This window comes from Colossoma macropomum, unplaced genomic scaffold (genome assembly GCF_904425465.1).
Source record: "Colossoma macropomum unplaced genomic scaffold, Colossoma_macropomum, whole genome shotgun sequence".
Taxonomy (NCBI): domain Eukaryota; kingdom Metazoa; phylum Chordata; class Actinopteri; order Characiformes; family Serrasalmidae; genus Colossoma; species Colossoma macropomum.
The window spans coordinates 6,863,078-6,889,396 of NW_023494793.1; the positions used below are offsets into that span (position 1 = coordinate 6,863,078).

General features: G+C 42.2%; 1 protein-coding gene across 1 annotated transcript in view; it reads right to left on the reverse strand.

Annotated features, from left to right (window-relative positions):
* The window catches only part of tcf7l1b (transcription factor 7 like 1b), a 50,143-nt gene that overhangs the window by 12,591 nt on the left and 11,233 nt on the right, over positions 1 to 26,319 (reverse strand). Inside the window, exon 4 of the mRNA XM_036578303.1 lies at positions 4,993 to 5,076. Coding sequence (XP_036434196.1) covers positions 4,993 to 5,076 — 84 coding nt within the window. The remainder of the gene's footprint in view (positions 1 to 4,992; positions 5,077 to 26,319) is intronic.

The following is a 26,319-nucleotide window of genomic DNA, read 5'->3' on the forward strand; positions in this document are numbered from 1 at the left end:
CATGTCAGAGACAATAACGATCAATAATAATGACATTATTGAGCTCAGTGCAGTCAGCAGTGGGTCATGTGTATGGTATTCAAACTCCATCGCTAACAAAGCCTCACACCATCTTAATCTCTGCGAGGAAACAAAAGCAACAGCCATGACCTCAGTCTCCTATCTTCATTAGCCCGAGACACACACACACACACACACACACACACACACACACACACACACACACACAGACGCACGCATTAGGAGAAAAACAGACAGAAACTGAGGAGCTTATGTTGACCCATAGATGTCACACAGAAGCATCCTAATTTGATAAAGAGAAACATTCCCATAGACTTAAACACATAGCATCCACTGTGAAGACCCAAGAAACAGCAAAGCCTGTTAAGGGTGGGCAATAGAGCAGTAATAACATCCTAAAACTTGAAGGCATTTTCACAAAGCACAGATCTCACAATATATGTGAATCCACTTTTGAATGGACAAAATGTAAAATAGTACAAAACAATAGCGCCACATTCAAAAAGGCTGTAAAAAAACAGAACTTTCAATTCAAAATTTGAAAAAAAGGAAAAGAGAAAAAATTAAAAATTTAACACATTTTTAAAATAATATATACAAATGAATATAATATGAAATATCATAATGGAGTGACAGTCGATGTGAATGTGATCAGCTCTTCAGTGCTCGAGAGGTAGAGGCAACATCCATGAAATGCGCGTTGTGACGTAATTTATCATATAACACTGACATTCATCTTCCCTTACAAAACATTACGGAGTGGTAAAGAGGACAAGCAATAACAATGCAAAAGCAAAAGATCAACAGTTATGCTACTGATGTTGGGCATGTTTTGGAACAGCTACTTCATGGACACTACATTTATCATAGGTCTTTAATGTGAACATCACATCATGAACAGCAAGGGTGTAACCTTAAACTGGACCCATGACTACTTCAATCTTTATACTCTATTCTTATGATATTTTTAACAACATAAAAAATAAAGAAAGAAAAAGTGAAATAAAGAAAAGTGATGACTGTACTCGTGTCAGCCACCTTACTAATGAACATGCTGGAGTCGATGATTAGTGCTGTGTTTTGTAAACTCTGGAATGTCCATTTTCCAGTATGCACTGTCGGATCTTTGCACTGCAAGATCACAGTGTCAAAATGCAGCATTACATCCTTAAAACACAATAGGCCACAGTGAGAGGAACACGACAGGGGAGAAAAAGAGTGAAAACACAGAAAAGGGATGGATAGGCAAGCTAGCTTCTCTCTTCCCCCCCAGATATCTTTAGTGTATACACACACACACACACACACACACACACACACACACACACACACACGGTACCTCTGAGCAGCAGAATACTAAGCAAACCTGTCTACTGAATTATTGAGCATCTCGGACTGAGCAGAAAAACTCATTAGCATACAGACCTTATGGGCCCAATCTGATAGACGGGCCAATCTCAATGCATCTGCCTGTGTTCATGTACATGCACATAAATAAACTAATAAGAGATTTAATCGCTAGTTAAATCAGACTTAATAACAACAAAATGCAATTCAGCACAGAGATGAAACAGCTATTTCAATTACCATCTTGTTCAAACTTGTGCATTTGCACCAATAAAATCTGTTTACACTGAGCTCATAAATATTCAACATCCTTCCTAATGCAATCCATATCATTGGCTGAATAGGTAATGCGACTATTTTGAATGAATAACCCCGGTGTGCCCCTGTGGTCATGTCTCACGTCCCATGTGATTCCTGCCATCCTGACGTCCTGTGTGTGTGTGTGTGTGTGTGTGTGTGTGTGTGTCCACCTCTCATTAAAGCTGAGCCAGGCCAAAAGGCCTGAAGAAGCAGCCAGCAGCTTCCTCTCAGCAGCACCTCCCTTTTTCTCTTGAGTCCTTCTCTCTGCGTTCTAGTGATCAAGCCCTTGGTAAAAAAGTGTCTGTTTTTTTTTGTTTGTTTTTTTTTTTAATATTAACATATTTAGATTTGGGCGGTCACTACTGATTATGTTAGTAATCAAGTAATCTGATGGCTAATTAAAAAAATCTATTTACCTTTTAAAAAAAGCCAAACAACAAAAATTGCAAACACAAACCACACACAGCTTTTCAAACATGTGAAAAAGATTTTAAAGAAAAAACTGAGGAGCAGAATTTAAAACACCAATCATCTTGCAGATTCCCAACTAATCATGGCTTCTGGCCTAGGTGGGAAACTGATTCTAGATCAGTAGGAGCAGTGCTGGCGATCAGGTGCTGAATTCAGACAGCCTTTCTGCTGACACCAAGGCTAAAGCAAATGGTACAAATCCCCCTCCTCCCCTCAACGCGGTGAAAGGAGCCCTGTCTACGTTTTACGGGAACGGACAGAGGGGCCGAGAGAGGGGAGGAACAAACCCACGACCTCCGCATCAAACCCTCAATACACGCCATTCATCTGCGTCTAACTTGATTGCCATTAGTCGCCTGCGTGGTCGCATTTTCTCCTGCGCTTGTAATGCGCGGGCATGCACTTTATAAGGTTATATATTAAGTAAATACAATAAAACTGCAGTGGCAGGACTGCAAGGCCAAACAAAGCCAGCAGTGTCTTCAGAGACGATCGCATGGTGTGGCCTGGAGGTTAAAGAGGGTCAGCAGTTGCTGATATAAAATAAGTTGGAATCGGCTTTGTGATGAGGGGGGCGGGGGGGTGTGGTAGAAAAGGAAAAGACCTAAAGAAAAAATAGCACAGAATAAGAAAAACATGGGAGAGCAAGGTGCAGCAAAAAGAAAGAAGAACAAAAAAGAGCAAGAGAAACAAAGGAAGGAGAGAAAGAAAGAGTAAATGAAAGATGAGAGAAAGAGACAAAAGAAAAAGTATGTGAGAAATATTGAAAGACCAAAAAAAGTAGCAAGAGCAATAGAGAAAGAAAAGATGAGAGGAAAAAAATAGAAAAGATTATGAGAAAAACTAAAAATTAAGAGGAAAAAAAGAGGAAAAAAGTAAGAAAGAGTTTTTCCTAAACATATGCCTTTTAGAGATGAAATAAGCCGACCAAAACAGTAAAATCCACTCTTAATAAATATGAACCTTTAAAGGCTTAGATATGACTTCACATGACACACGTACCACAGCGACAGCGTAACACATACACGCAACACTTGGTCTGGAATTTAGTACTTTAATGGTATTTGCCATCTCTCAGGCTGATAGTTTATCATACCAGAGAGTTATCGATAAGCACCGGCTGATGGTTTATCTCTGACTGCCATCATCTACAAACCAGCCTGACCACTCAGTCATACAGGCCACCTACAACCCTCATACACATCACACGATTGGCTGGGTGGAGCATTCGAGTGAAGACTCTGAGAATTCGAATGAAGAGCCCATCCCTTCAACTTTTACGGTGGTGTGTCACTATCAGATTTATCAGGTTTCTACCAAGACATAGCAAAAAACACAGCGACCAGTTCTTCTGAGGAGACAGAGAGACAACTCCCATGACTTTTGGCACAACCTAGATAGACTTTATCAACTTCACACTGTCGTAGAGGTGTAGGCGTAGGCCCTTTTAATGCCAATTCAAATGTGTCAGAGCAGGGGTGGGAAATATGTGACACACAGAAGTACTGAGGATGTCCACAGCACGCTCAGAAAAGGACAGTGTCGTAAGTTATCACAGTAACAATAAGCCTACCTCTGTTCCGAAGTAACTCGCTCATATCGCTGTTGTCGGAACAAAACCTTGTATTTCCAAAAGGAAAACTTTACAGAAGAAGGAAAAAAACATACCTTACTTTTAATGCAGGTCAATGGAACCAGAATTTTTTGGTCATTTTGGGACATTTCTTTTGGTCCATTCATTATGAAATTATATTATAAAAAAATATATTAATATAAAGGGTGACAGGTATTTCAAATTATGTCAAAAACTGAAAAATGGAGATACAAGGTTTTGTTCTGACAACAGCAGTATGGACGTGTCTCTGTATATGCTAGTCCAGCACCAGGTAACATTAGTTAAACCCCACATTAGTGAAGGTGTGATGTGAAGACAAACTGTACTGATCCTAAGACCACTCAAATTCAAATTTATGACAAGTGATACATCTTGAGGCCTTCAACTTCATCCTCCAAAATCACAAAGCTTTTTGCAATACACAAAAATACTTCGCTGTCCTGAGCAAACAGATTCAATTCCCCTAAAAAGATTCTGTCATGTTTATCAAAAGATCAGCAGTCAATAACATCATATCACAAGAATCTTAGCAATTAGTGTACAGCCTGTTAAGAGGACTGCAGAGAAATGTCTGATTTTTGTTATCAATGAACTTGGTAACCCCTATAGCTTTTCAGAGGCAGACACTGCCTACTGTCAGGTGCACCTGAGCACAATATTTCACATTTTGGCCACTGAAAATGCACTTGTCCATCTGTCTTCGAGATTTTTTTGCATCTTCTTTTTCTTTTAACAAATTGAATCTCTTGTAACCACTGCGATAGCTAATGTAATGGTCTGGTGGTCCCTTCTACCAAGCAATCATAGACGCTCGTCCATTGGCTCACGTTTAACAACATCACTCTGTGAAATAAGGTCTTCAATAAAATAAGATGTTAAATAAGCTGGTGCTCCAACAAGAGATGAGTAACTGAACAGCACCTAACGACATAATCTAGATCAGATAACATGAGGATCGACCAGATCAGCAGAGAGGACCACAATGACAATGTTCTTACTGTAAAATTTAATAATGTAAATATTTCCTTGTTCAAAGCAACAACGGACTATTTCTGGTAATAAAGCACACTTGTAAATGCAAGATTCACTGGCTGGATGGCCTGAGTGGCCAGTGAAATACCTGAAAACCACAGCTTTTTAAACCTGCTCTTGGGTCAGACTAGGTTCAACCAATGAGACAAATGAAGAATGAGAACATAGACAGCAAAAGGTGTGTGAATGAGAGTGTGTGTTCTTACCAAGTGTCCTGGTGTGGGTGATCTGGAGTCCTTCAGGGCTGCGGAGCTGGGCACGTCCAACAGGGGCCATTTCATCTGCAGATACTGTGGGACAAAAAACAGAATGAAGATGAGACATTCACTTTATAATACCATATAATAACAGGCATGTACTGAAAATACATTACAAAATATTGTATTTATATTTGGAATATACTGACATCATCATACATATAACAAGCAATATAACATTTTATTTTTACGTAAGACTAAAGTAATTTGTCAGCATCATAAGTATCAGTGCATCGTTTTTTCTTCCCACCAAATCCACACAGTGTGTCAGGTGTAACTGCGCTTTTTCCTCCAACAGCACAGAAGAGTCTGCATGCAACAGGTGCAACAAGTGCCCTCCCTCTAACGGCAAGTGCAGAACTCACGACGCCATATCAAACGGAGTCATGTCTACGTGCGTGTGCGGGTATAACGATGACTAACATGAAATAAGAAAATGACACATACTCATCGCAATGTGTGCAGATGCGATGGAATGCTCTACCCACCAGCAAAAGGAGGGGAAGCCTCGTAAATAACGAGCCTATGGTCAACGGAGAGCAGTTACAGACACCTGTGTCTGTGTGTGTGTGTGTGTGTCAGCACCAGTGAGCATGAGGAATGGAGAGAGTGGAGTGTGAAATCGGCGTTTGTCGGGGAATGTGTTCCTACAAGAGCCCAGCTGTGGGATCCCATCGAGGGAGAGAAAGACAGAGTGCGTGCGTGTGTGCGTGTGTGTGTGAGAGAGAGAGAGAGACAGCTGGAAGGACGTCCCACAGAGAGCGCTGGGAAAGCAGTACTGTGGTAAAAGCTCAGCCCAAAACGATGATGCCCTGGTGAATAGCGCTGACCTTTTGACCCATCCCCTGTGGCACTGTTTAACCTCAGAGCATCTTACATTTTTCATCACCACCACCATCATCATCATCATCATCATCATCATCAGGGATGCACTGATTCAACTTTTTTCACACCAATTCTGATATCTGCTGATATAAAGCACCAATGTGATACTTTCGCTTAATTTTTATAGCAGCAAACATAAATATACAGTAGGAGGTAGTTCATGACAACAGTTCCAAGCTTTGTAAGATTGTGCATATTTTTGCTTTAAAACAGTGGTGCCCAAACTTTTTGAGCCAGAAGACAATAACATACAAATAATGAAGGTAAGCAGAGTTTAAAACAGGTTTAAAAATGTATTATTGTATTATACTTTGTTCCAAACAACACTTGAAAATGCAAAATTGAAGCAAAAATAATTTAATAAACTATACTGAAAACATAAAATTATGCTTGTTCTCACTAGATGAGTGACTAGGTAACTTTCTGGCAGGTCCTCAAAGGCTAATTTTGGCAGCCTGGCTCTAGAATGAGTATAAAATTGTTATAGTTTTATAACGACCATGACTAAGAAACTACTGCAGTGGATCGACGACATCCAACCAATATCCGATCCATTTCACGAGGTATCAGTGGTGATACTGATCCAGTACATCGAATCGCTGCATCACTCATCATTTTCGGCATTACCGCCCTCTTTTGTGTGGCCTGCCAGGTGTCCAGATCTCCAGAACTTTTCTGACAAGCGGACTGATCGGCTAAAGCCCCCTGAGAGAGGGGGAGATCTCCCCCCATTTCCTCTCTGGGCCGTGGTGGACGCGGCCTCTCCGGAGCAGCGGCTCTGGGGCTCAGCTCGAACATCTGGTTTGCGGATCAGTTTAACGGCCGGATACAGCAGATTTTCATGTGCGCAGACATTTTCTCCGCGCTGCTCCCCAGATTTAAAACTAATGAAAAGCTGTTGTGTGGGAGCCCCCCCATATATTCCAGCCTGGCCTCGGAACTGGATTACTGCGGGCTAAGGGTGGGCAGTATGGTAAAATCATAACATAATATATTCACTATACATGAATATCGCCGTATTTAGTTTTTTTATGATGTGTGCAAACAAATTGGAGCGGACAAAATGCACCAGTAGGAATTTTATGTATTGTAAAAAAGAACAGGAGCAGGGAAGGGGTCAAAAAAAAATTTGTGATACAACCAGTGTATAGTAACTGCATAGAAACAAGTAGCTTACAGGTCAACTCTCTATGCCTTTATCTTTTTAATAAAGGCACAGAGAGTTGACCAATAAGCTACTTGTTTCTATGCAGTTACTATACGCTGGTTGTTCACAGGCTCTTTATGATACATGCAGTAGTCCAGTGTTCTAGAAGAGCTGATGATACCCACAACAGACTCAGAAACATTTTACGTCAATATTGTGATGCAATTTATCAAGATAATGTATTGCGATTTCTCTTCTGCTTCAGGCTGTGCTGAACGCTACTGAGCAGGCCTGGTAAACTCATTTCTCTACATTTGTATACGGTCGCTGTCGGCCCAAAACTTTGACCCTCCAAAATAGTAATTTTACAGAAGAATGAAAAATATATAAAGGCACAAAATACAGAGTTTCCTTCTAACAGAGACGATATGCATGTTTTGAAGGGTAGGCGGTTGATAGTACTAGATTTTTCACATCAGCCACTGAAGGTCTGATAAACCTCACTATGTTCTCTGTTCAAAAAGTCAGTCCCGGTCCAGAATGTACACACGCACTCATAAACACAAAGTAATAACTGAAAACGGAGCTTCTTCTTCAGAAGACTCGATTCCCGAGACAATGTATCATGGTTCTTTAGAAAGTCCTTTTTCACAACCCGGGCCGTTTTCTGGTGCTCTATCATGAATTGAAAGCTGATGTTCCTCGAGGCCATTCACAGTCAAGGGACTTCAATCGAGAAACTACAATCAAATAAAACATGAACAGGGCCAAGTCATGGTAAAATGTATTTTTTTTTCTGCCAACAAAAACATCTTAAATGTAAATGTAATAAAGTGTTATTCACAAGTGACAGACTGAATCTTTTCATATGAATGTGTGTGGGCTTCATCGGAGCAAATAAGCGTGAGCGAGGTCACCGAGGTCTGCTGAATTGGGTTTATTAGGAAGGGGTCAACTCCACTCCGGACCTGTCTGGCACTCTGTCCAGTCTAACGCTGGACACAGAGGAAGGAAGTTTACATGGCCACGAGTTTAAAAATGGAAAAGACATTACAGTGCAAAGGGAAGAGCAGACAGAGAGGGACGGTAAAGGAGGAGGGGGGAGGGAGAAGAAAAACATTTTCAGGAATGAGTTTTGTCGGAGCAGGCACAGGGTATTGTTTCCTGACAGCTGGGGGGCCAACAGAAAGGGGGGTAGAAAGAGAGAGCAAGAGCAGTGTGGGCCCCTCATTCCCATCCAAAAGGGAGGAAATTCTTAGGGTTGACATCAGAGCTCAATGGCAAGGAGAGAGAGGGAGAGAGGGAGAGAGAGAGAGACCCATGCTACAGGCTACAAGGCTTCATTCAAACAAGTCACCCCTCTAAACTGAACGTCTGCAGTGCAAGAGACAGACTCAGGGCATTGTTTTACACAAAGACTGGACTTAAGTACTTATATGTAATAAAATGTTCCGTATGCATTAGATGTATTTAAGTATCTGTGCTTATAAGGACGCAGGCAACATGGCCTTGGTTGGTTTATTTCAAGAAGGGGAGGCTGCATACTTCAACCAGACTGATGAATAACTCCATGTTCGGACCATGCTCTTATTATAAATACTAGCAAAAGCAAGGAGATTTAGGAGTATTCACTGGTAAAAACATCTCAATTTGCACAAAGAAGGTAAATGTGAACATTCAGTCGACTGAAATTCCGGACGAATTTAAGTATTTGAGTACCTTCCTTGAGAACAGTATGACTACATCTATAAAAAAAGGCCACACAAGAGACACAGAGACACCTTAAGTGGCGTACCTGAGTCTTCTTGAGCATTTTGAAATAAAATATATCCACTTAAACAGCATTTTTGGGGCTAATAATAAGATTAAACTGTCCAAGATTGTAAATATGGCAGGAGAAAAAAAAACAAAAAAAAACACATAAACCATAAAGACGACTATCAGAGTCTTTCAGGAGGAAAAATATTCAATTAGGTAGGAAGAATTCTTTAAATCCTTGTGTGAATTCTTGTGCGATTCCTCTAAAGTTATTTACTGATAAATCTGTTTTTCAACTCAACTTTCAAATGGTATATTGGAAGCTTGTATGTGTTCTTGTAGGTTTTTTGCCATTTTATTTTTCATAGCCAATCTGCTAAAGTCAATAAAGCTTCATTCTATATGTAATAATACCTCTCGTGTATTATGTATGTGTCTGTATGTAATCAGAATTTTATAAGCCTAAACCTAAACCTAAACCTCAGCAACCATGAAACAGATCTTTTTGCGTTTTCAGGACATTTTTGTCCTGAAAATGCCTGAAAACACCCACACAGGCCCAGCACGCTCACTCACACTGTCTAATCCAGGTCAATCATCATCTGTCCCTGCTCCATGATCTGAGCCCAGATACTGAAACTTTCTCTCTCGCCACAGGAGACTGCAAACACTCCATGTTTTTACAGGCTGTTGGAAGCATGGCTGCGGCTCCATCCTGCAGAGACGCACGCTGTAATGGAGCTGAAGTCTGCTCCCACATGTTGCTGGCTTCCTAGCTTCGCCCTAAACAAGATAAACATGCACGCAGAGCAGGAGAAACCTCCGCTATTCAGCTCTGATATCCTAAGGCGGACTGACAGTATTTTTTCCTTTTCTCCAACGTCCGGGACACGGTGTTTTTGCGATTTTTAGACATTTTCAATGCCGTAGGCAAAAGCGCATGCCCCGGACTGGTGTGTGTGCTAGCATCCTGTCCACTTAGCACTTCAGCTCCTGTCTAAACAGAGCAGTGGGCCAGGACTAGCTCCACTAAAACTGTCCTCAGGTTGGCACACACGGCCAGACTCCAAAAAACCAAGCACTGGTCAGCAGAATCCATTTCCGAAAAGGCAGAGCGAGAGAGCGAGAGAGCGAGCAAGAGCGAGAGAGCGAGAGAGAGAGAGAGAGAAGCAGTTCTTCAGCCTTATATTAAGTGTTTATACTGAGGGGGTTTGGAAAGACACGTATAAACTCAATTCAGCAATTACGTTTTACAGTACACTTCAGGCACTGCACTAATGCTTTGCAGGTGCACTCAAGTTCAGTTTAAACAATGCAGACAAGAGCTGGCATGAAATAAGGGCCCAGGAGTGGAGAAGTGTCCACATACCACACATACACACACACACACACACACACACACACACACACACACACATACATACATACACAACACGGAGGTGGGCTCATCACCCTTTATTACACATCACAAACCAGCATCAATAAAAGCCAGGAAATTGAGAACATTCTCCTGCACAGTCATTTGTTAGCTACCAGACTGACGTCAAACTGTGAACATGTCAAAAGAAAAAGAGGGGGGGAGGGGAAAACAAAATAAAATAAAATAAACTGTTTGTTTAACATTTCCTTGGTAACTAAAAGTAACTTCCTTCAATTAGCAATGGTGTTTACAAAAAGGTTTTAAAGAAAAAAAAAAGAAAGAACAGAATTTGCGCTTCATTACTGAGCCACTATGGACAAATAACACATTACATACTGGGTAGCCATTCTCATGTGTAGCTCAGTGTAGGGGTGAGCAATGACAGTGTTATTGTGATAAACTACAATTCAACAAGCCTTTCAGAGAATATAACACTGACCAACTGTATATACTACAGAAAGGATGTTTAGAACAGCACCAAAAACAATAACCGTGTACACTAACTGCATTAAAAGCACAGTGAAAAGTTGTTTAAATGCGGCACTACTTTACTGGTGCCTTTTAGTCCATCCCCTATTTGCAAAAGTGAACGTCACGGTACATATTGTGTATCATCAAAATGTCTTTGTCTTCTGTGATGTTATATTTTTGTCTACCCCAAAGCCTAAATCGCTAAACGTTCCTCTCTGTCCCGCACAGCTAATCATACGTATGCTAGCTTCGGTGCCTCCCTCAACTTCAAAAACTAGGCCTTGGACAAACTAGTATTCTCCAGTGCCGTCTGATCCATCTCTTTCGCTCTCTGTCTTTCTCTAATTGTCTTCCAGCACTCCACTGGCCTTCAGCACCCAAAACCGACATCAGTCGAACCCTCATGCTTATAATGAGGGTGGTAACGGGGGAGGGAAACACGACAAAAGGTGGCAAAGGGTTTTTCCAGAGGAACGCCAAGCGGCGGCAGGCCCCTTTGGTTTGCTGAACAGAGAGAATATGGCATATGCTCTAGGGTTCGCAGGGTGCCAGCAGCCTGGGTCTAATTGTTCGGCCTCTTTCATGGAGTAAGAGAAGAGACGGGGGAGAGTAGCCAGGAAGCTTTGTCAGCTCCGAAGAGGGAGCGACAGGCCTGCCAGGGATGCAGGGAGGCAGATGTGTGGGACATTTGTTAGTGAGGGAAAAGCCGAAGGCTGCCAGCAGCACCCAAATAGATCGGCCTAACTAACTTTCAAACCCTGCTTCCACAACCGAGGCGGGGGGGTGACATGCTTTCCGTTGGATGGACTTGATCTGGGCTGCTCTCTATAGAAATACCGTTTTTTGGGGTAAAGAGTTTGATGAGGAACTTTGAGCAGAGAAGAAACGGAAAAGCACTTGAAGTCAGCAGTGACTGAGGTGATACAAGCTTTCGAGACAAAGGACAAATGAATTTACGGTGTGTTTGGAGGGTTCCCTTCCACTCGTAAAGTCGTAAAATTGTCACCAAGCTGTAAATGCTAGTTGTTTCCTTTATAGTGGTCATCAGGTCAGTTTATCAATATGTACATCTGCTGTGACTGAACAATGACATTGCTTGTTGCAAAGTTATCATTAGCTGCTTACTGACCACCTGCCTATTACTTTTATGCACACTGTGAAACAGAAATAGTGGCACTGAAGTCACATGACATCAGAAAATGTAACGGCTCATAGTACGTCACTCAAACTCGTAACATGAAATTTACCACAGTTTACCACTTGTTTTTTTTACAACTTCGTTAGTCGTTCAAGTGCAACTTCCTTGTGGTAAACTCACAAGTTTACGAGAACAGTCTGAACGCACCATAAAAATACTCACTTTGTGAAGTAACCTAATCCTCCCCATCACCTTCCCAAATGAACAGTCCAAACAAAAAATTCCTTAAGGCCATACATAGTCAGACCACCATACACAGACAAAAAACACACCCAGAAGATAATGTCAATCACCTGATGTGAGCCCTGTGCTTATTTAAGCCCTCCTGCTGGAGCCAAATGGCCCCCCTGCAGGCTCTGTGTTAAGGTGCTAATCACCACTGATAAAGCTACTGCTGCCCTGCATGACTGCCTATTGTCACAGTCCATCACCTGCTTAATACTGCTCATTTACACCTACTGTTAGTCCAGCCAGCACACGCAATCAGCCCTTAACGCAGACGACACACAATAGAGGTGAGGAGGGACCCACCTAGGCTCAGCGTGACTCCATTGTTTAGGGCCTTTGGCTAATTAAATAATTACAGAATCAATTGTCAGGCAAATAAAAGGAACAAGTATGCTAACAGGGCTTTTTTTAGTGGAAAAGGCTGACCATCAGTCAAACTCAGCAGAAGCAAATCTGCCCAAGTGGGAGGAATGTCTGGGGTAAACTGATACCAAGCTAGAGTTATTTAGCATTCGCTTCATGTTCCAGTGCCTCGTAAATGTTACGTGAAACCCTTTTACAGTGAACTGTAATAAAGCACCTGACCCTGAGGCTAACTTGGCTACCTTCTCAGGTATAACTGCGTCAAGGTTGTCCACACATCCACATCCCGGTGCGAGCTCGCTGGGGCTGCAGGCTGTGGCAACCCAAAGGCGACAAGCTCCCGTTAGCAAACCCCGCTGCATTAGCAAGTCTGCTCAAGGCGCAGGTATGTTTGTTTTGGCTGGGGAGCTGTTTACAGTGAGGCTAGACAAAATTTTCAATAAGACGTTTTATTTGCTCTCTCGGCACCACGACTGCGTCTATGTCTGTATCGACGCCCTCGCATGGTGAAGCGTTAGCTCAGCAAAAAAACAGGCTTGAGGTGCAACACCTTAAAGGCTGCTCTACAAAAGCATCTGTGCTTCAACAAACATGAACCTGTGTGTTTGCATTTAACTGGCCAAGCACTGTAATCTCAGCACGTCTCCCTGAACCCTGCGGCTATGATACGTCTAATGGCAGCCGTATCTGAAGTATGTGGCTACGGCTAGGCTAATGGGTGCTGTATCTGAAGTATGTGGTCACTGCTATTGCGAACGGTTTAAGTGTTCGTCAGTGTGCGGACAGAGCGGAGTGAAGTGGCTGTGACAGGGCTCTCCCACTCACCGGGCTCCCATTGTGACCCCTCGGCCTCCCGGCTCGCCCATTCACTGCCTGACAGCACTAAAAACTGAGTCAAAGGTCAACCTGCCAGAGTGCACCAATCTCCATGGCAACCTGGCCCTTTTTAGGCCAGACTCGTAGGCCTCTTAACATGCTCTTGTGCACAAAAGAACTATTAGTGGAGAGGGGATAGGGGAGAGAGCTGGAGAGCGAAGTGTGTGTGTGAAAAAGAGTATGTGCAAGAGATAGAAACATTTGTTCTTAAAGACTTGACAACCTTTGTAAGTCTTTTGACCGACTGGGTGTATACTCGAGACACAGGCAGACTATCGGTTTGAAGTGTGACTGAAGGGTCTCCCCACTATTCTTCAAAAACATATGTAAAATTATCTATTGTAGTTTCCCTTCTATCAACCAAAGCTACCACAAAGAAAGAACACACGAACCTGAGAGTACAGCGAAAGCAATAATAGGCAAACAAAAAAAATAAATAAACAGGTATATTAACCATTCATGTTCTACGCAACTTCAAGAAGCTGATATATCAATACACTGTGCATACACCTTTGCGGATACAGATACGGACTTCACTTTTTGCCATGTGAAAAAGCATACATGACTGACAATGTGAGCGTTTGCTCAGGCTTAAAGGTGCACATTATAAAAAGGTCCTGCGAAAAGTCCTGCCTTTAACAAACTTCTGAAGTTTTACTGCAAAAAAGCAATAAGGAGCCTTTGTTTCCCAATGCAAAAACAAGGGCATAGTAAATCCCTGCAACTCGATCATGTGTTTTATAAGTTTTTAAACGCATTAACCTGCCCAATTCTGTAAGCACTATAAACAACAGACACTAACAAAAAATAAGGGCTTCTAAACTCTTCTTATCAGTGCATTCCTATTCCCTCCTGCTTCTGCTTGAACAACAACATCCAGACGGACGTGCCCTTCCCCAAAACAGGGCCGGACGCTTTTGTCACAGCTGTCATGCTCATCGAAGTCACGGCTGAAATCTGGCCATGACATGATCCTGATCTATGACTTCCTCTAGTGCGGACTTAGAGAGGCCGGCTGACTGAGTCCTTTTAAATAGAGCACAGTGCTCTTCTAATTCTTCTAATAATCCTGTTTCAGTAGAAGGGCATTTCTTTCACACAGCACGCAGAGAGAGAGAGCGAGAGAGAGAGAGAGAGAGAGCGAGAGAGAGAGAGAGAGAGAGAGATTGTGCAGTTAGCTCAGTTGAGCTGAGCTAAAAAAGTAGGATCTACAGAATAAGTGAGCTATTGTGTTCCAGAAAACAACGCAGGGTCAAATGAAACCTTGCACATAATTAGAACCACAAGAAAATAATCGGGGCGTCTGGCAAGAGGCAGCTTTCTCTCGGGGCAGAGGAAAGGTAGCCATATTGTTTAAGTCAATTACCAGCCCGTTCTGAGGTTTCTCAGTACCTGGGGAGATCTAGTTACACACCCCTCCCCCTCGGCACAGAATGTGCACTCCTGTAGTGTTAAAATGTCAATAACAGACACGTTTAAAGGGCTCACATCATGGAAAAAAGTTCCATGCTTCTCTTTTTTTTGTTAAAGAAGGACTCCGATGCAGTACGTAAACACTGTTCTCAAAACGTAACATTCACTCTCCAGTCCATGCTGTACATAAATGGGATCTAAGCTGCAAGAACAGCTTTTAAATTGACTTTTTTGCTGCGTCACATAAACGAACACACTTACATATGTGCCCCTATTAAGTGTACAGCAGTTTAGCCCCACCCAGGCAAATTTACAGGAGTGTTTCAGTAGGCTCAATATATGACAGCCAATCAGAGCAGAGATCAGTTAGCATATCATTTTTAAAGGCGCAGTACCAAAAACAGCCAGGAGCTGGAAAACAATCACGTAAAAATGAATTACAACTTTTTTGGCACATAAAACCACACAAAAGTGGACCTCAAGGCAAAAATAAAACAAGAAAAATGTCATTTTTTCTTGCACTTCATTTCTTAGTGTTGAGTCTTTTACAGTCAGTGGGGGTTTGCAGGAAAACTCATTCAAATTCACAGCAATTAGCCCCAAACTTTTTTATAATCTGGTCCAGATCCTGTGGCTTGCTGTGAAATGGCTGACTGAGATGTTTGCTGTAAAACCTCAACAGAGGGATACCATTAACTCGCGTATGTGTGTGCGAGTGCTTGTGCAAGTGTGAATTCACTGCTTGAGCTATTATAGCAGACTAGGCTATCATAAGGAACCCGCCAACATATTCTGGTGGTGGGGGAAAAAAAAAAACAAAAAAACACCGCACCTTTAAAAACCCTGGAACGCTCATTTACTGCCCAGCGAAATGTGACCAGACGCGACCACGTGACGCAACCACTCCTGATTATTATGGGCTGTACCGCTTATGAGGTTACCCTTGGCAACTAGGCGGCCAGCCTTACCCCTTGGCATAATAATCACTTGTAAACTTCAGCTCCAAAATAAAAAAAGTCAACCCCCCACCCCTCCAAACACCACCCCCCCCATTTCGGCCGTGGCTGAAAAAGAGAAAATAAATATTTGCCTGAGAGTAAATTTGATCTTGCAGGGCTGAGCGAGTGCCAGGGCTTCAATAAGAGCTTGTGCTAAGAGAAGCTCTACTCACTGCCACCATTTAAACTAGCCCCTTTCAGAGAGAGAGAGAGAGAGAGAGAGAGAGAGAGAGAGAGAGAGAGAGAGAGAGAGAGAGAGAGAGAACGAACGAAAGAGAGCAAGAGAGAGGGTGGAGGGGTGGAAAGGAACAGAAAGAGGGCTAAATTAAACACATTTGTTTCTGCTCACACATACCACAAGTCTTATGAAAACAGAGCAGTGATTGTGTTCACTCTACGGCCCCCACTGACAGAAACCCACCCACTCCTACTCTCTCACACACACACACGGCCGGCCCTTCCCCCCCGGCCCACAGCTGTCTATAGATGGCTTAGTGTGTGCAGAAGCACAGAGAGGCCTCCTGCTTGGCCTGCTCAAACTCACTCTTACTACACATTATATACACCCTCTACACATCTCTCTCTCTCTCTCTCTCTTCACTTAGAGCCCTGGTCTCTTCTTCATACATACACAGAGAACCAGCGTGTGCACTTACTAGGGCTGCCACTATCAATTATATTAGCCACCTAATGATCCGCCACACAAAAATTGCGTGCACATTAATGTTTTTCTGTTGAACATTCCCAAACCTCTTCTTGAGGAAGTCCAGGTGTTAACTGTGGTCATTCAACCCCTGGTTTGGCTAATTAATGATTCATTAAGTTAAATCAGGTGTGTGGGAGATGGAATTTAACAAACACAGCCAGGAGCATAAGGCATGATCTTCAAAACCAACTTGCAAAGTATCAACGTTTTACTGTTTTAATGCTTATTTGCATTTATTCTAAAGTTACATGGTGTTTTTACAAGAAAAACAAGGTTACTGTGCAGAAAATGGGTTTAAACAGTTTGCTTGGGCACCTAAAACCTTTGTACAGTACTATATATAAATACAGTTAAGAGGCATTTTAACAGGAGTGTCCATCATGCTCTGTTTCTTATTGTAATTACCCTGATGCAAACTGCCAATTAAGCAGGCATATTTTAATCAACAATATTGAAATCAGAGTTGAAATAATTAATAATAACAGCTGTAGAAAATACTCAGACATGCACATGTGCGCATAGACAGACGCGCAGCACGGTAATGCTTCAAAAGATTTCCTCCCACAGTGAATCAGTCTCCACCAAACAGGACTGAGAAGCTCACGGCTGCTCAAGAACCTGCACGCATTTCCATAAAGCCACTCGGGCTTTACGTTACACCAGCACCTTCCCCTGCACACACAGGGTGCTACATTTTCCACATAACAAAATAGGACGTATAAAACAGTGCTAATAACAATAAACTACCAATTAATACGCACCCAAACCAACATTCACATTCCAGTCTGCCTTTCTGTCAGTTAAAAGTATAGCGTACAACAAGTTCTGGTGTGATTACTCAATTAAACTCATAAAAAAAAAAAATACTGTTTAAAATGTACCTGCCTGATATACAGCCAAAGGTTAGGTGGCACTTCGCATGATGACCGTACATATTTTAAGTTGCCCTACAGAGTCTGTAGAGCATTTTTGTGCCATATTGCGTACACAGATATTTCTTACGTGTTTCTAAAGGCTTCCCAGTTTCGTTTCCAGCAATGCTGGCTATAAAGTCTCAGATCATACAATTACTTGTGAAATACACAGCCTTACATATAACATAAGCTTCTATTCCTATGATCACTAATGCACACGACTCCACCTCCTTAACTCTCCCCTTCAGGTCCTGAGTTGAAATCTCAAATCCTCCTAGCCGTAGCAGAGCAAACAGGAAAGCTCCGGAGCACAATGGCAGGAGTAAACAGGAGCTAATGCTGGGTGTGTGTGCGTGTGTGAGCAGCAGGACAGGTCGTGCCCGAGCGGGACCACACCTGAACGTTACTACACGGGTCACAGAGAGAGTCTTAAAGACGTAGACAATGGAGAAACGGGCACAAAAGGAGCCTTCACCATGCAGGCCTTGCAGCAAGACCCCATGGTCTTCTTGTTATGGGGGATGCTTTTCAGATGTCAGAGACAGGTAAGGGTTTGGGCTCATTTAGAAAGACCAAAGAGGATAAAACTCTGCGAAGGGGGATGGGGTTCAGTCTTAAAGAGCCTTTCAACAAACAACCAGACCTGCTGAACTGAACACATTCACAAATATCCACCATTAGAAATAAAGCAACTGCTTATCATCCTTCAGAGCCTGTTGGACACAAACCTAAGATCCAATCAGAGTCCATCCAAATTCGCCAGCTGGGATAGATAACAAAACAGCAACGTTCTTATTACTGGAAAGGTTTATTTTTCACCCCAAATCAACACCAGACTGGTTTTTGGTAGGAAACATGCTTGTTAATTGTAAATGTATATATAATAAACGTTTTATAATTTTGGCCACAAGACTCATTGCCTGAATGGCCCGAGCATGTGTCTTCCACTGGACTGTATGAAACAGCACACCTAACACTCCTGGGGTTTTTGTTTGAAAGGATATTTAATCAGAATTCATTAAAACATCCCAAAAGTCCATTCCAAAGTAGCTGAATCAGCACCTTTACATATTGAAGGACTTTACATTTTTACACCCTTAAAATGAATCATAAGGTCTCTAAAACATTGCGCTGTAGTGTAAATCAATGGGACGCAGAAGAGCAAAATTTTGCAAGTTGTGAAAGAATGACACATATCCATGTCAAAACTGTAAACGACCATAAAAATGCAGTGACGTCAACTGGCCAGCAGACCGAACGGCTCGTAAAAACACAGCAGACGGTGAGTGTTGCGGACTGGGATCGGGACCAAGATCCTGTCACAGGAAAAAGGACAGAGGCTTGGGGCTCTTTCTGATGACATCACTAATTAAAGGACCTCACTGGCACTCTGCTGTTGAAAAGCAGGGCCATGGTGGATGAGGTGATGTCATAACTCAAAGTTTAAATGGAGGCGAATGACTGTGCTAGGTTTGGCAAGTTCCTCAAGGGCACTTATGAGAATAGTTTTTTTCTCTCTATACTGACATCTGACCTCTGATACCATGTACCAGTCTGATAACAGTGCTCAGTTATTGCTGTTTAGTAGTATCAAAAACCTAAAAAAACAGAGGCTAAAGTACCATAGCGGAGCAGGTCTTACACCAAAATTCGTTCTAGGGTTGTGCGAATCTATAATTTAATCTATATTGTTTCAGAAGATTTATAAAACTGATTTTACAATTTTATTCCTAAGAAATAGTACTGAAAGTGGCATGGTCACATATGATACTCGATCTGTTTAATCTGGTCAATATTAGTGCCAGCACAGATCCCATATGCTGAATTGATGCATAAGATAGATATGTACACAATTGTATACGTGGAAAAGCTGTAGTCATTATTCGACAGTGATCAGCCATACTAACTTAATATCTGTTATTAATTAGGCTGTTGAAAGCATAAACAGACACAAACAAAGTCACAGAGTGGCAACATACTGATAAATGGGTCAGGTCCAATTACTACTGCTCCCTAAGACGTATAATTCAGGGTAAACAACGAGAACAACTGCTCAAAGTTTGCAATTTTTACCATACGAGTGGTGAAAGGATTGCAAAACATCACCACAGGTTCAGGCATTTTTCCACAGAAACCTTAAATACCCCAAAATCCCCTCTACCAACACCAACCACAGCTAAATTAGAACTGCCTGCCTGCAAGCACTGCAGTGGGTGTGAGAGAGTAAGAGAAAATTTAAGGAAGAACATGAAGATGAATGAAAAGCAGTGTGTTACACAAGGGCACAGAGAAAAGAATAAGAGAAGCAGTGAGAAAGATAGAGAAGGGAAACAGAAAGAAAGAAAATGGTAAGCAATTACAGCAGGGATTTACAGCCTGAGAGAGAAGCTTTATAAATCAAGAGCTCTGCGCTAATATGAAGCAGACAGAGACACACACACACACACACACACACACACACACACACACACATATGGAGAGCAAAAAGTGAGAGAGCGCCATCAGCCTCGAAACAGCTTCAAAATTGGTCGAGGTCTGTGTGGGCTTAAAACATTTCATACTTTCCTCATTTAAACCCCGGACACTAAAAGACACTTTCGTTTCACTCTTTCATACCGATCATCTTGAATCACTGGCAAAATAAAGATTATGAGCTCTCTGGGTAAAGATCAACTTTAATACTTTTCTCCAAAATAAAGAAGTCCACTTTAATGGGCAACATTTTAGGCTGCAGTTCGAACCACCTTTCTTCTGCACATATACAAAAGACACCAAAATCGCACGGTCAAGGAAGGCCAGCTCACAGAACATTGGTATCAAAAGAGACGCAAGAAGGAAAATCAAGCATAAACCGATTTCAAACGCTCAAGTCAGAGATATTTCATAAAGTTACTTCAAAGTCAAGGTCTTTGTTACATGCATACTTTGAATTTTCTCCTGTGTGCATGAACAGGTCAATTATCATCGAAAGAATTTCTAAATATCCCTTTTCCAATCATTTTTCTTATACTTTTTTCTTATAAGATCCTAATTATCGAGTGAGAGACCGGACAAGTTGTACCGCAAGCGATAAAGAACGTAAAACTTCACAGCACAAAAAGCCTAAATGGAAAAGAGAGTAAGCTGGGCTCATGTAGTTTTCAATGCAAAAGTGAGTGACATTAAAAATGTACATCCAAAGAAACAGTCAGCCTTTCATCTGAGTGGGTTTGGGGTTCGTATCCATGGGTGTGCATAAAATGTAAATCAGAAGTGGAAAAAGAGGGGAAAAAAAATGAGGCAGGAGAAAAAGGTGCCATGCAAAGACGTTTGTGCACCTTCTTATAAGCTCATTTTGCAAGGCAACATATAAGGGATCATATTTTCCACCGAGACTAGAAATAAGCAGAAATGCATGTTATCAAATATTTATGTGGTTCCTCTTATGTGCAAATAGCAGATAGGTGTAAATATTCAACACGCCTGCAAAGTGAATCTCTCTGTGCATCTTGCCACACGCACACAGAGAGGTCTCAAGAATCCCACTCAGTCCTGTGACCCTCAGCCTTGACCTTTCACCCTTAACCCCAGGGGCAAACAAAGCAATGAGTGACATCTAACCATGAGGGGCTTTAAGAACAGGGTGTGTGTGTGTGTGTATGTGTGCAGAGGAGCCAGTTGGAGCCATGTGCAGTGCTGCGATTAGCCTCTCGGCCTTGGTGCTGAATACTCACTCTGTGAGACTAATTCGGGGTCAAAGTCTCTCTGTCATTTAATCGCATTTGTTTGCCAACACCTCCGCATTACCTAAAGCCAAGGAAACATGGTCAACCAGAGATTATCAACAAGAGAGAGCGCAAGAGAGAGCGAGAGAGTGAGAGACAGAAACACAAAAAGATAACACAGACTGACAGGACACATACAAAAACGAGAAAAACAGAAACACACAGACAGAGAGAGGAAGACAGAGAGATAGCAACAGATAGAAAAAGACTGAGGAGTGAGAGAGAAAGAGGAAAACAGGAGAAAAGAGGAGTATGCGTAGAGAGGAAAACGGTGACAGCAAGAGAGAGACCTAGAACTAGAAAAAGGTAGAGGAGAGAGAAATACAGATGCAGGGCGAGAGGAAAAGAGAAAGAAGAAAAAGGGAAAAGAGAGAAAGAGACAGAGAGAGTGTGAGTGGAGTGGAGGAAAGGAAAGTAGAGTAAAGTGTTCTTGTAGTGCTGGTGTTAAAACGCTAATACATGTTTAAGAGGGGGTTTTACTAAGCTCAAGCTAATATACGCAATTCCACAGGAGGGGAGTGGATGGAAAATCCATAAAGCAGCAAATACAGGACTTACTCAACAACTGTGCTGACCATCACACACACACACACACACACACACACACACACACACACACACCTCTCGAAGCATCCTGAAGGCCAGTGAGTTCTCCATACCTCTCCAGTTTACAGTCACACACTACAGCAACATAATTCCTGAAAGTCCTGAACTCAGTCCAGAGGCACCAGAATGCATAAACGACATTACCCATAAACACTCCAACCGAAGGCCAAAGCCCAGCAAGCGCCAGAGACACTACAGCAGGGGTGGGCAATATGATGATTTATCATTTATCGTAATAAAACAATCCCTAGATGAGTCAATTTGTATGGGTATCACCAGAGCTTCTAAAACACTGAACAACTGTATGACTTATAAAAACACAGATTTACACACAATATACAATTAGAGAAAGCCTACAAACAACAACCAGTACACTGTTACTATACTAACTGCACAGTAACAAGCAGCTGACTGCATGTCAGCGCTTTAAGGAGAGATTCTACTGATTTTGCTCAATTTCTGTGGAATGAAATAAATTAAGATGTAGTCATTCTAGAGTGGGCTGAGGTGAAGTGCTCTGTTCTTGAGAAAACTGTAGAGTCAGAATTGTTCATAGCACTCGCTGATAGAAATCAGACATCTCTAAAGGCTACGTCACTGAAACCTATAAATGCATTTCCTGATGCCCGAGACATTGTTTTATGATAGTCGAGATAGTTTTGGTATAAAATTAGTTTTTTAAGCCTGGGGAAGTATCTTTTTTACTTTCTCTTTTAAAGATTTATGATTGTTTTTTTTTTGAGAAATGGGTTTGTAAGTTCCGCCACAATGAACCATTTCATACCAAACCACTCTGAATGAGTTTGTCTATAACAACTGAATGAAAAACCAGTGCAATTCCCCCTTAAGCCACTGTCCCATTTTATTCATGTATTTTTGATGGATTGAAAAAAAGAGACAAAGTCTAGTAAAATATATTTCTTCCAATAAATAGAATAAAAAAGCCACACAAAAGCCAAGCAAGAAACTGGCACCTTTTGAATTTTTTTTTTTACGTTTCTTTGATTAAAAACAAATAAATAAACAAAACATTGTACTGTAGCTGTACTGTAGATAGCTTTTATTGCATTCCTCAAATATAGCAGTCCTGTATTTCAATTTGCTGGTACATTTTGTCTGTTTCAGACTGTGACACATCAAGTATCGTGATGTTACATTGTTGGCATATCGCCCACCCTTTACACTACAATGCTGCAATGCACTTGATCCTCACGACATCTCGCGCAAGGCCTGTGGCAACAGCTCCGTGTGGAGTGTGGGTAATGTGAGCATTTCCAAGTGCAAATGTTTGTGTGTGGAGTGCATAAGTTCCCAGCCTCAGTGATGGTGTCTAAATCAATGCAAAGTGTGTGCGAAGGGCTCAGCTGTGGGGTGAAGCTGCTGCTTTGAGGCCTTTGTCCTGCCACACATCGCAGTCTGAAGCACTCAAAGAGCCCATTCACTGCCAGCTCTAGTCCTGCCAACACACACACACTCTTCTGCCCTACACAGACCAATCTCACACACTCCATTTTCACCGCTACGCCGACTCAAATAACAGCCGCTCAGACTCAGAATGTTACGCGTTATAATGATCTTCCAAATCAAACTAAAGCTAATTATGTAAAGCTAACTCCAGCTCCAGTGACTCTGAAAGGGGTAAATACCAGAGTCACATGAACGTGGGCTTGTGATGACAGCTGGCATAACACAGCAGGTCAACACACACCAAAGCAGTCCAAACCTATTACACAGGTCACCAGTGACGAGTGTGTGTGTAAATGCATGTGTCTCTTCCAGTCAAAGACAACATTCAAGGGCCTCTCGCTAACAAGTTTAAAGCAAAGCTGTCCCAAAGTCATGGTGAGCGTGTATGCATCATCCTAGCTGCTATCAGGAAGCTCCAACAGACCACAGGCGAGAACAACTTCTCTCACGAGAGGATGTCCTAGGGCTGCAACGAGTTTACTGGTTGTCAGAGACAATGATTATGGAAAAAAAAGTGTCTATTCCAGCCATTTTATATACTCTCCATGCTGTTGCTTTTATTTGACGTGTGAAAAAATGGCTGAATTCGGAGACTTTATTTAGTTTGTCTCATAGCTACCTTTTCTACAAGAAAACAGTCACACACCAGTCGTGCTTTACTGTTGCCCTGATAAAACCCATCTTTAATAAGCAATTACCGATCCAAATTCACACGAGAAACAACCAGTGCCTTCTTTTACTGTATCTTTAATACAGTAATAGAATACATGGTAGCCCACAGAAAGCTCAACAGGGACGTGCACGTGGTGTTAATCCTCTAGTGGGAGACTTTTTTGGTTAGGGTAGTGGTTACAGGGCCCTTCAAGTAAAGCAACAGCGCTCTGTAACGTTCACATGATACATTTGCTCATTCCGACAGACTGCAATACAGTACCGGAAGTACAGGAGGTGATACGACTTGTAAAAGAAGAAACAACTCTTTGAATTAAGCTTGGCTCTGAGACGGGGGCAAAGCGGGAGGAATGATCATTCAATCAGTTGATCGCTTATTTGATTATAGAGATAGCATTAGTTTCAGCTCCTTACTCTGTTTCGCCTCTAATATGATCAGATGGCAGCCTGAGCATAGCGAGCCTCCCTAAAGAGCCCAGGTGCTTAGACTGAGGTTAAACGGGGGTTAGGCCGAGTTTACGCTGAGGCTAGGCCTGGGTTTCCCCCGGAGGTGATGCCAGCGTGAATAGCAGCATGCAGGAGTTAATAACAGACGCTCGGCTGATGACGGCAGATGCACTGAGGTCTCTTTATGGACTCTCAACAGGCTCTCTGTGCCCACACGGCACAATGGAAACGGTGACTAGCGCCATTCAGTCCATGGGACCAACTCGGATTTGCCTCTGACAAACTTTGTTTGGGACTGTTGTTGTTGCAGAGGCTCGCCTGGAGCTGCCTTATTACAACAGCTAATCACTCACATCTGGAGATCTACAAAAAACAGAGGCGGGGGGAGGATGGAGTGAAGGAAGAGAAAGGAAAAGGAGAGAGAGAGAGAGGGAGAGGGATTCTAGTGGTACAGTGAGAGAAGAGAGAGGGGGGAGAATGTGATAGGAAAGGAGGAAACAATGAAAGAGGTATTAAAGGAGAGAGAGAGAGAGAGAGAGAGAGAGAGAGAGAGAGAGAGAGAGAGAGAGAATAGAGCACATAGAGAAAGAAAAAGAAAAACAGTAAGACGAACAGAGAAAGTGAAAGCAAGGAAGAAAGAACAAGAAACTACAAGGGAGAAAAAAGACAAATAGGGAGAGAAAAGAGAGAAAACAAGCGAGACAGCAGAAAGAGAAGGAGAAGACATGAAAACAAGTGATGAATGAGATGTTGGATGCAAGTTTGACAGTTAACAGTACGATGTGGTCATTCAGCTTTGGTTGCTAATACTGCTGACGGGTGCGTTTTCCTAGCCTTCGTGTGACCCACAGCTTGAGGCTTTTGCCTTGGGTAAACATGATATCCATCACGCCCTCTGATCCGCTGGACGCAACGGTGTCCAGTGGATCAGGAGTGGAGGCCTGGGGTTTGGCACGCTTTCGTAACCCGGTGAGGAGCTACTTTGGCTGGGCAGAGTGGCAGGCCCCGGTGAGGGTGAGCCCGGAGGACTGAGTCTTGCTAGAAAAACACAGGAGAAAAAACAAGAGACTAAAGCAAAGTTAGTTCTCCAAGCAAGAGTGCTGACCAGGCATCAGATCTGCCTTTCATGGCCTACATCCTTCATATCCTCCATAGCTTATACACACATATGGGCTCTGATCTCTTAATGCACCACACTGATATAGGTAAAATACTACACTGCTACATACTACAATTTCATGAGGCTCTGCAAGATGATGTGAGATGATTAAAAATTAGTGGCATTCGTTAGATCATGCAAACACCTCATCAAAACACCCACAGAAACACCTAACATTCGTCAGAAAGCTCAATGCATACAAAAACAAAAACAAAAACATTAAGTTTTAAAGCTTTTCATTTAAACATCGCAGTCTTCAATCTTACAAAGGCCAATGTCACGACAAACGATATATTGTGGAACCACATCATTTAGAAGGACCGAACAGTCTAATGATTGTCTGACATCTACTGCAGCATACTAGAGGCCCCAGTGAATCTTCACAGTAGTAGCCCTCTCATTCACACTGTAATGCAGCATAATGCTCTTCTGTTACACTGTTATGTTTCTTGTATGCATGCCAGTGGTTCCTTGTCCCAGTCAGGGGGGCTGGGCACTTAAAACCAGGAATGCAAACCACTATTCTACATAACCACAAGCCTGTACAATCTCACAAGTCCTGTTGCTCTGTCTTTAAACTAGAGCAGTTATGACAACTCGATTAACTCTCTTTAAAAAAAAAAAAAAAGTCTTTTTTTAATCTTGCTTATCTTTTCCCAGTTAAGTATTTTGGAATCTCTCAAAAGCTACGCATGGCGTATACCCTTCCTTTTTTATTATTCAGCCTTTTTTGAAAAACTGATTACATAACCATTGGTAGATAACCTGATTACTGATATAATAC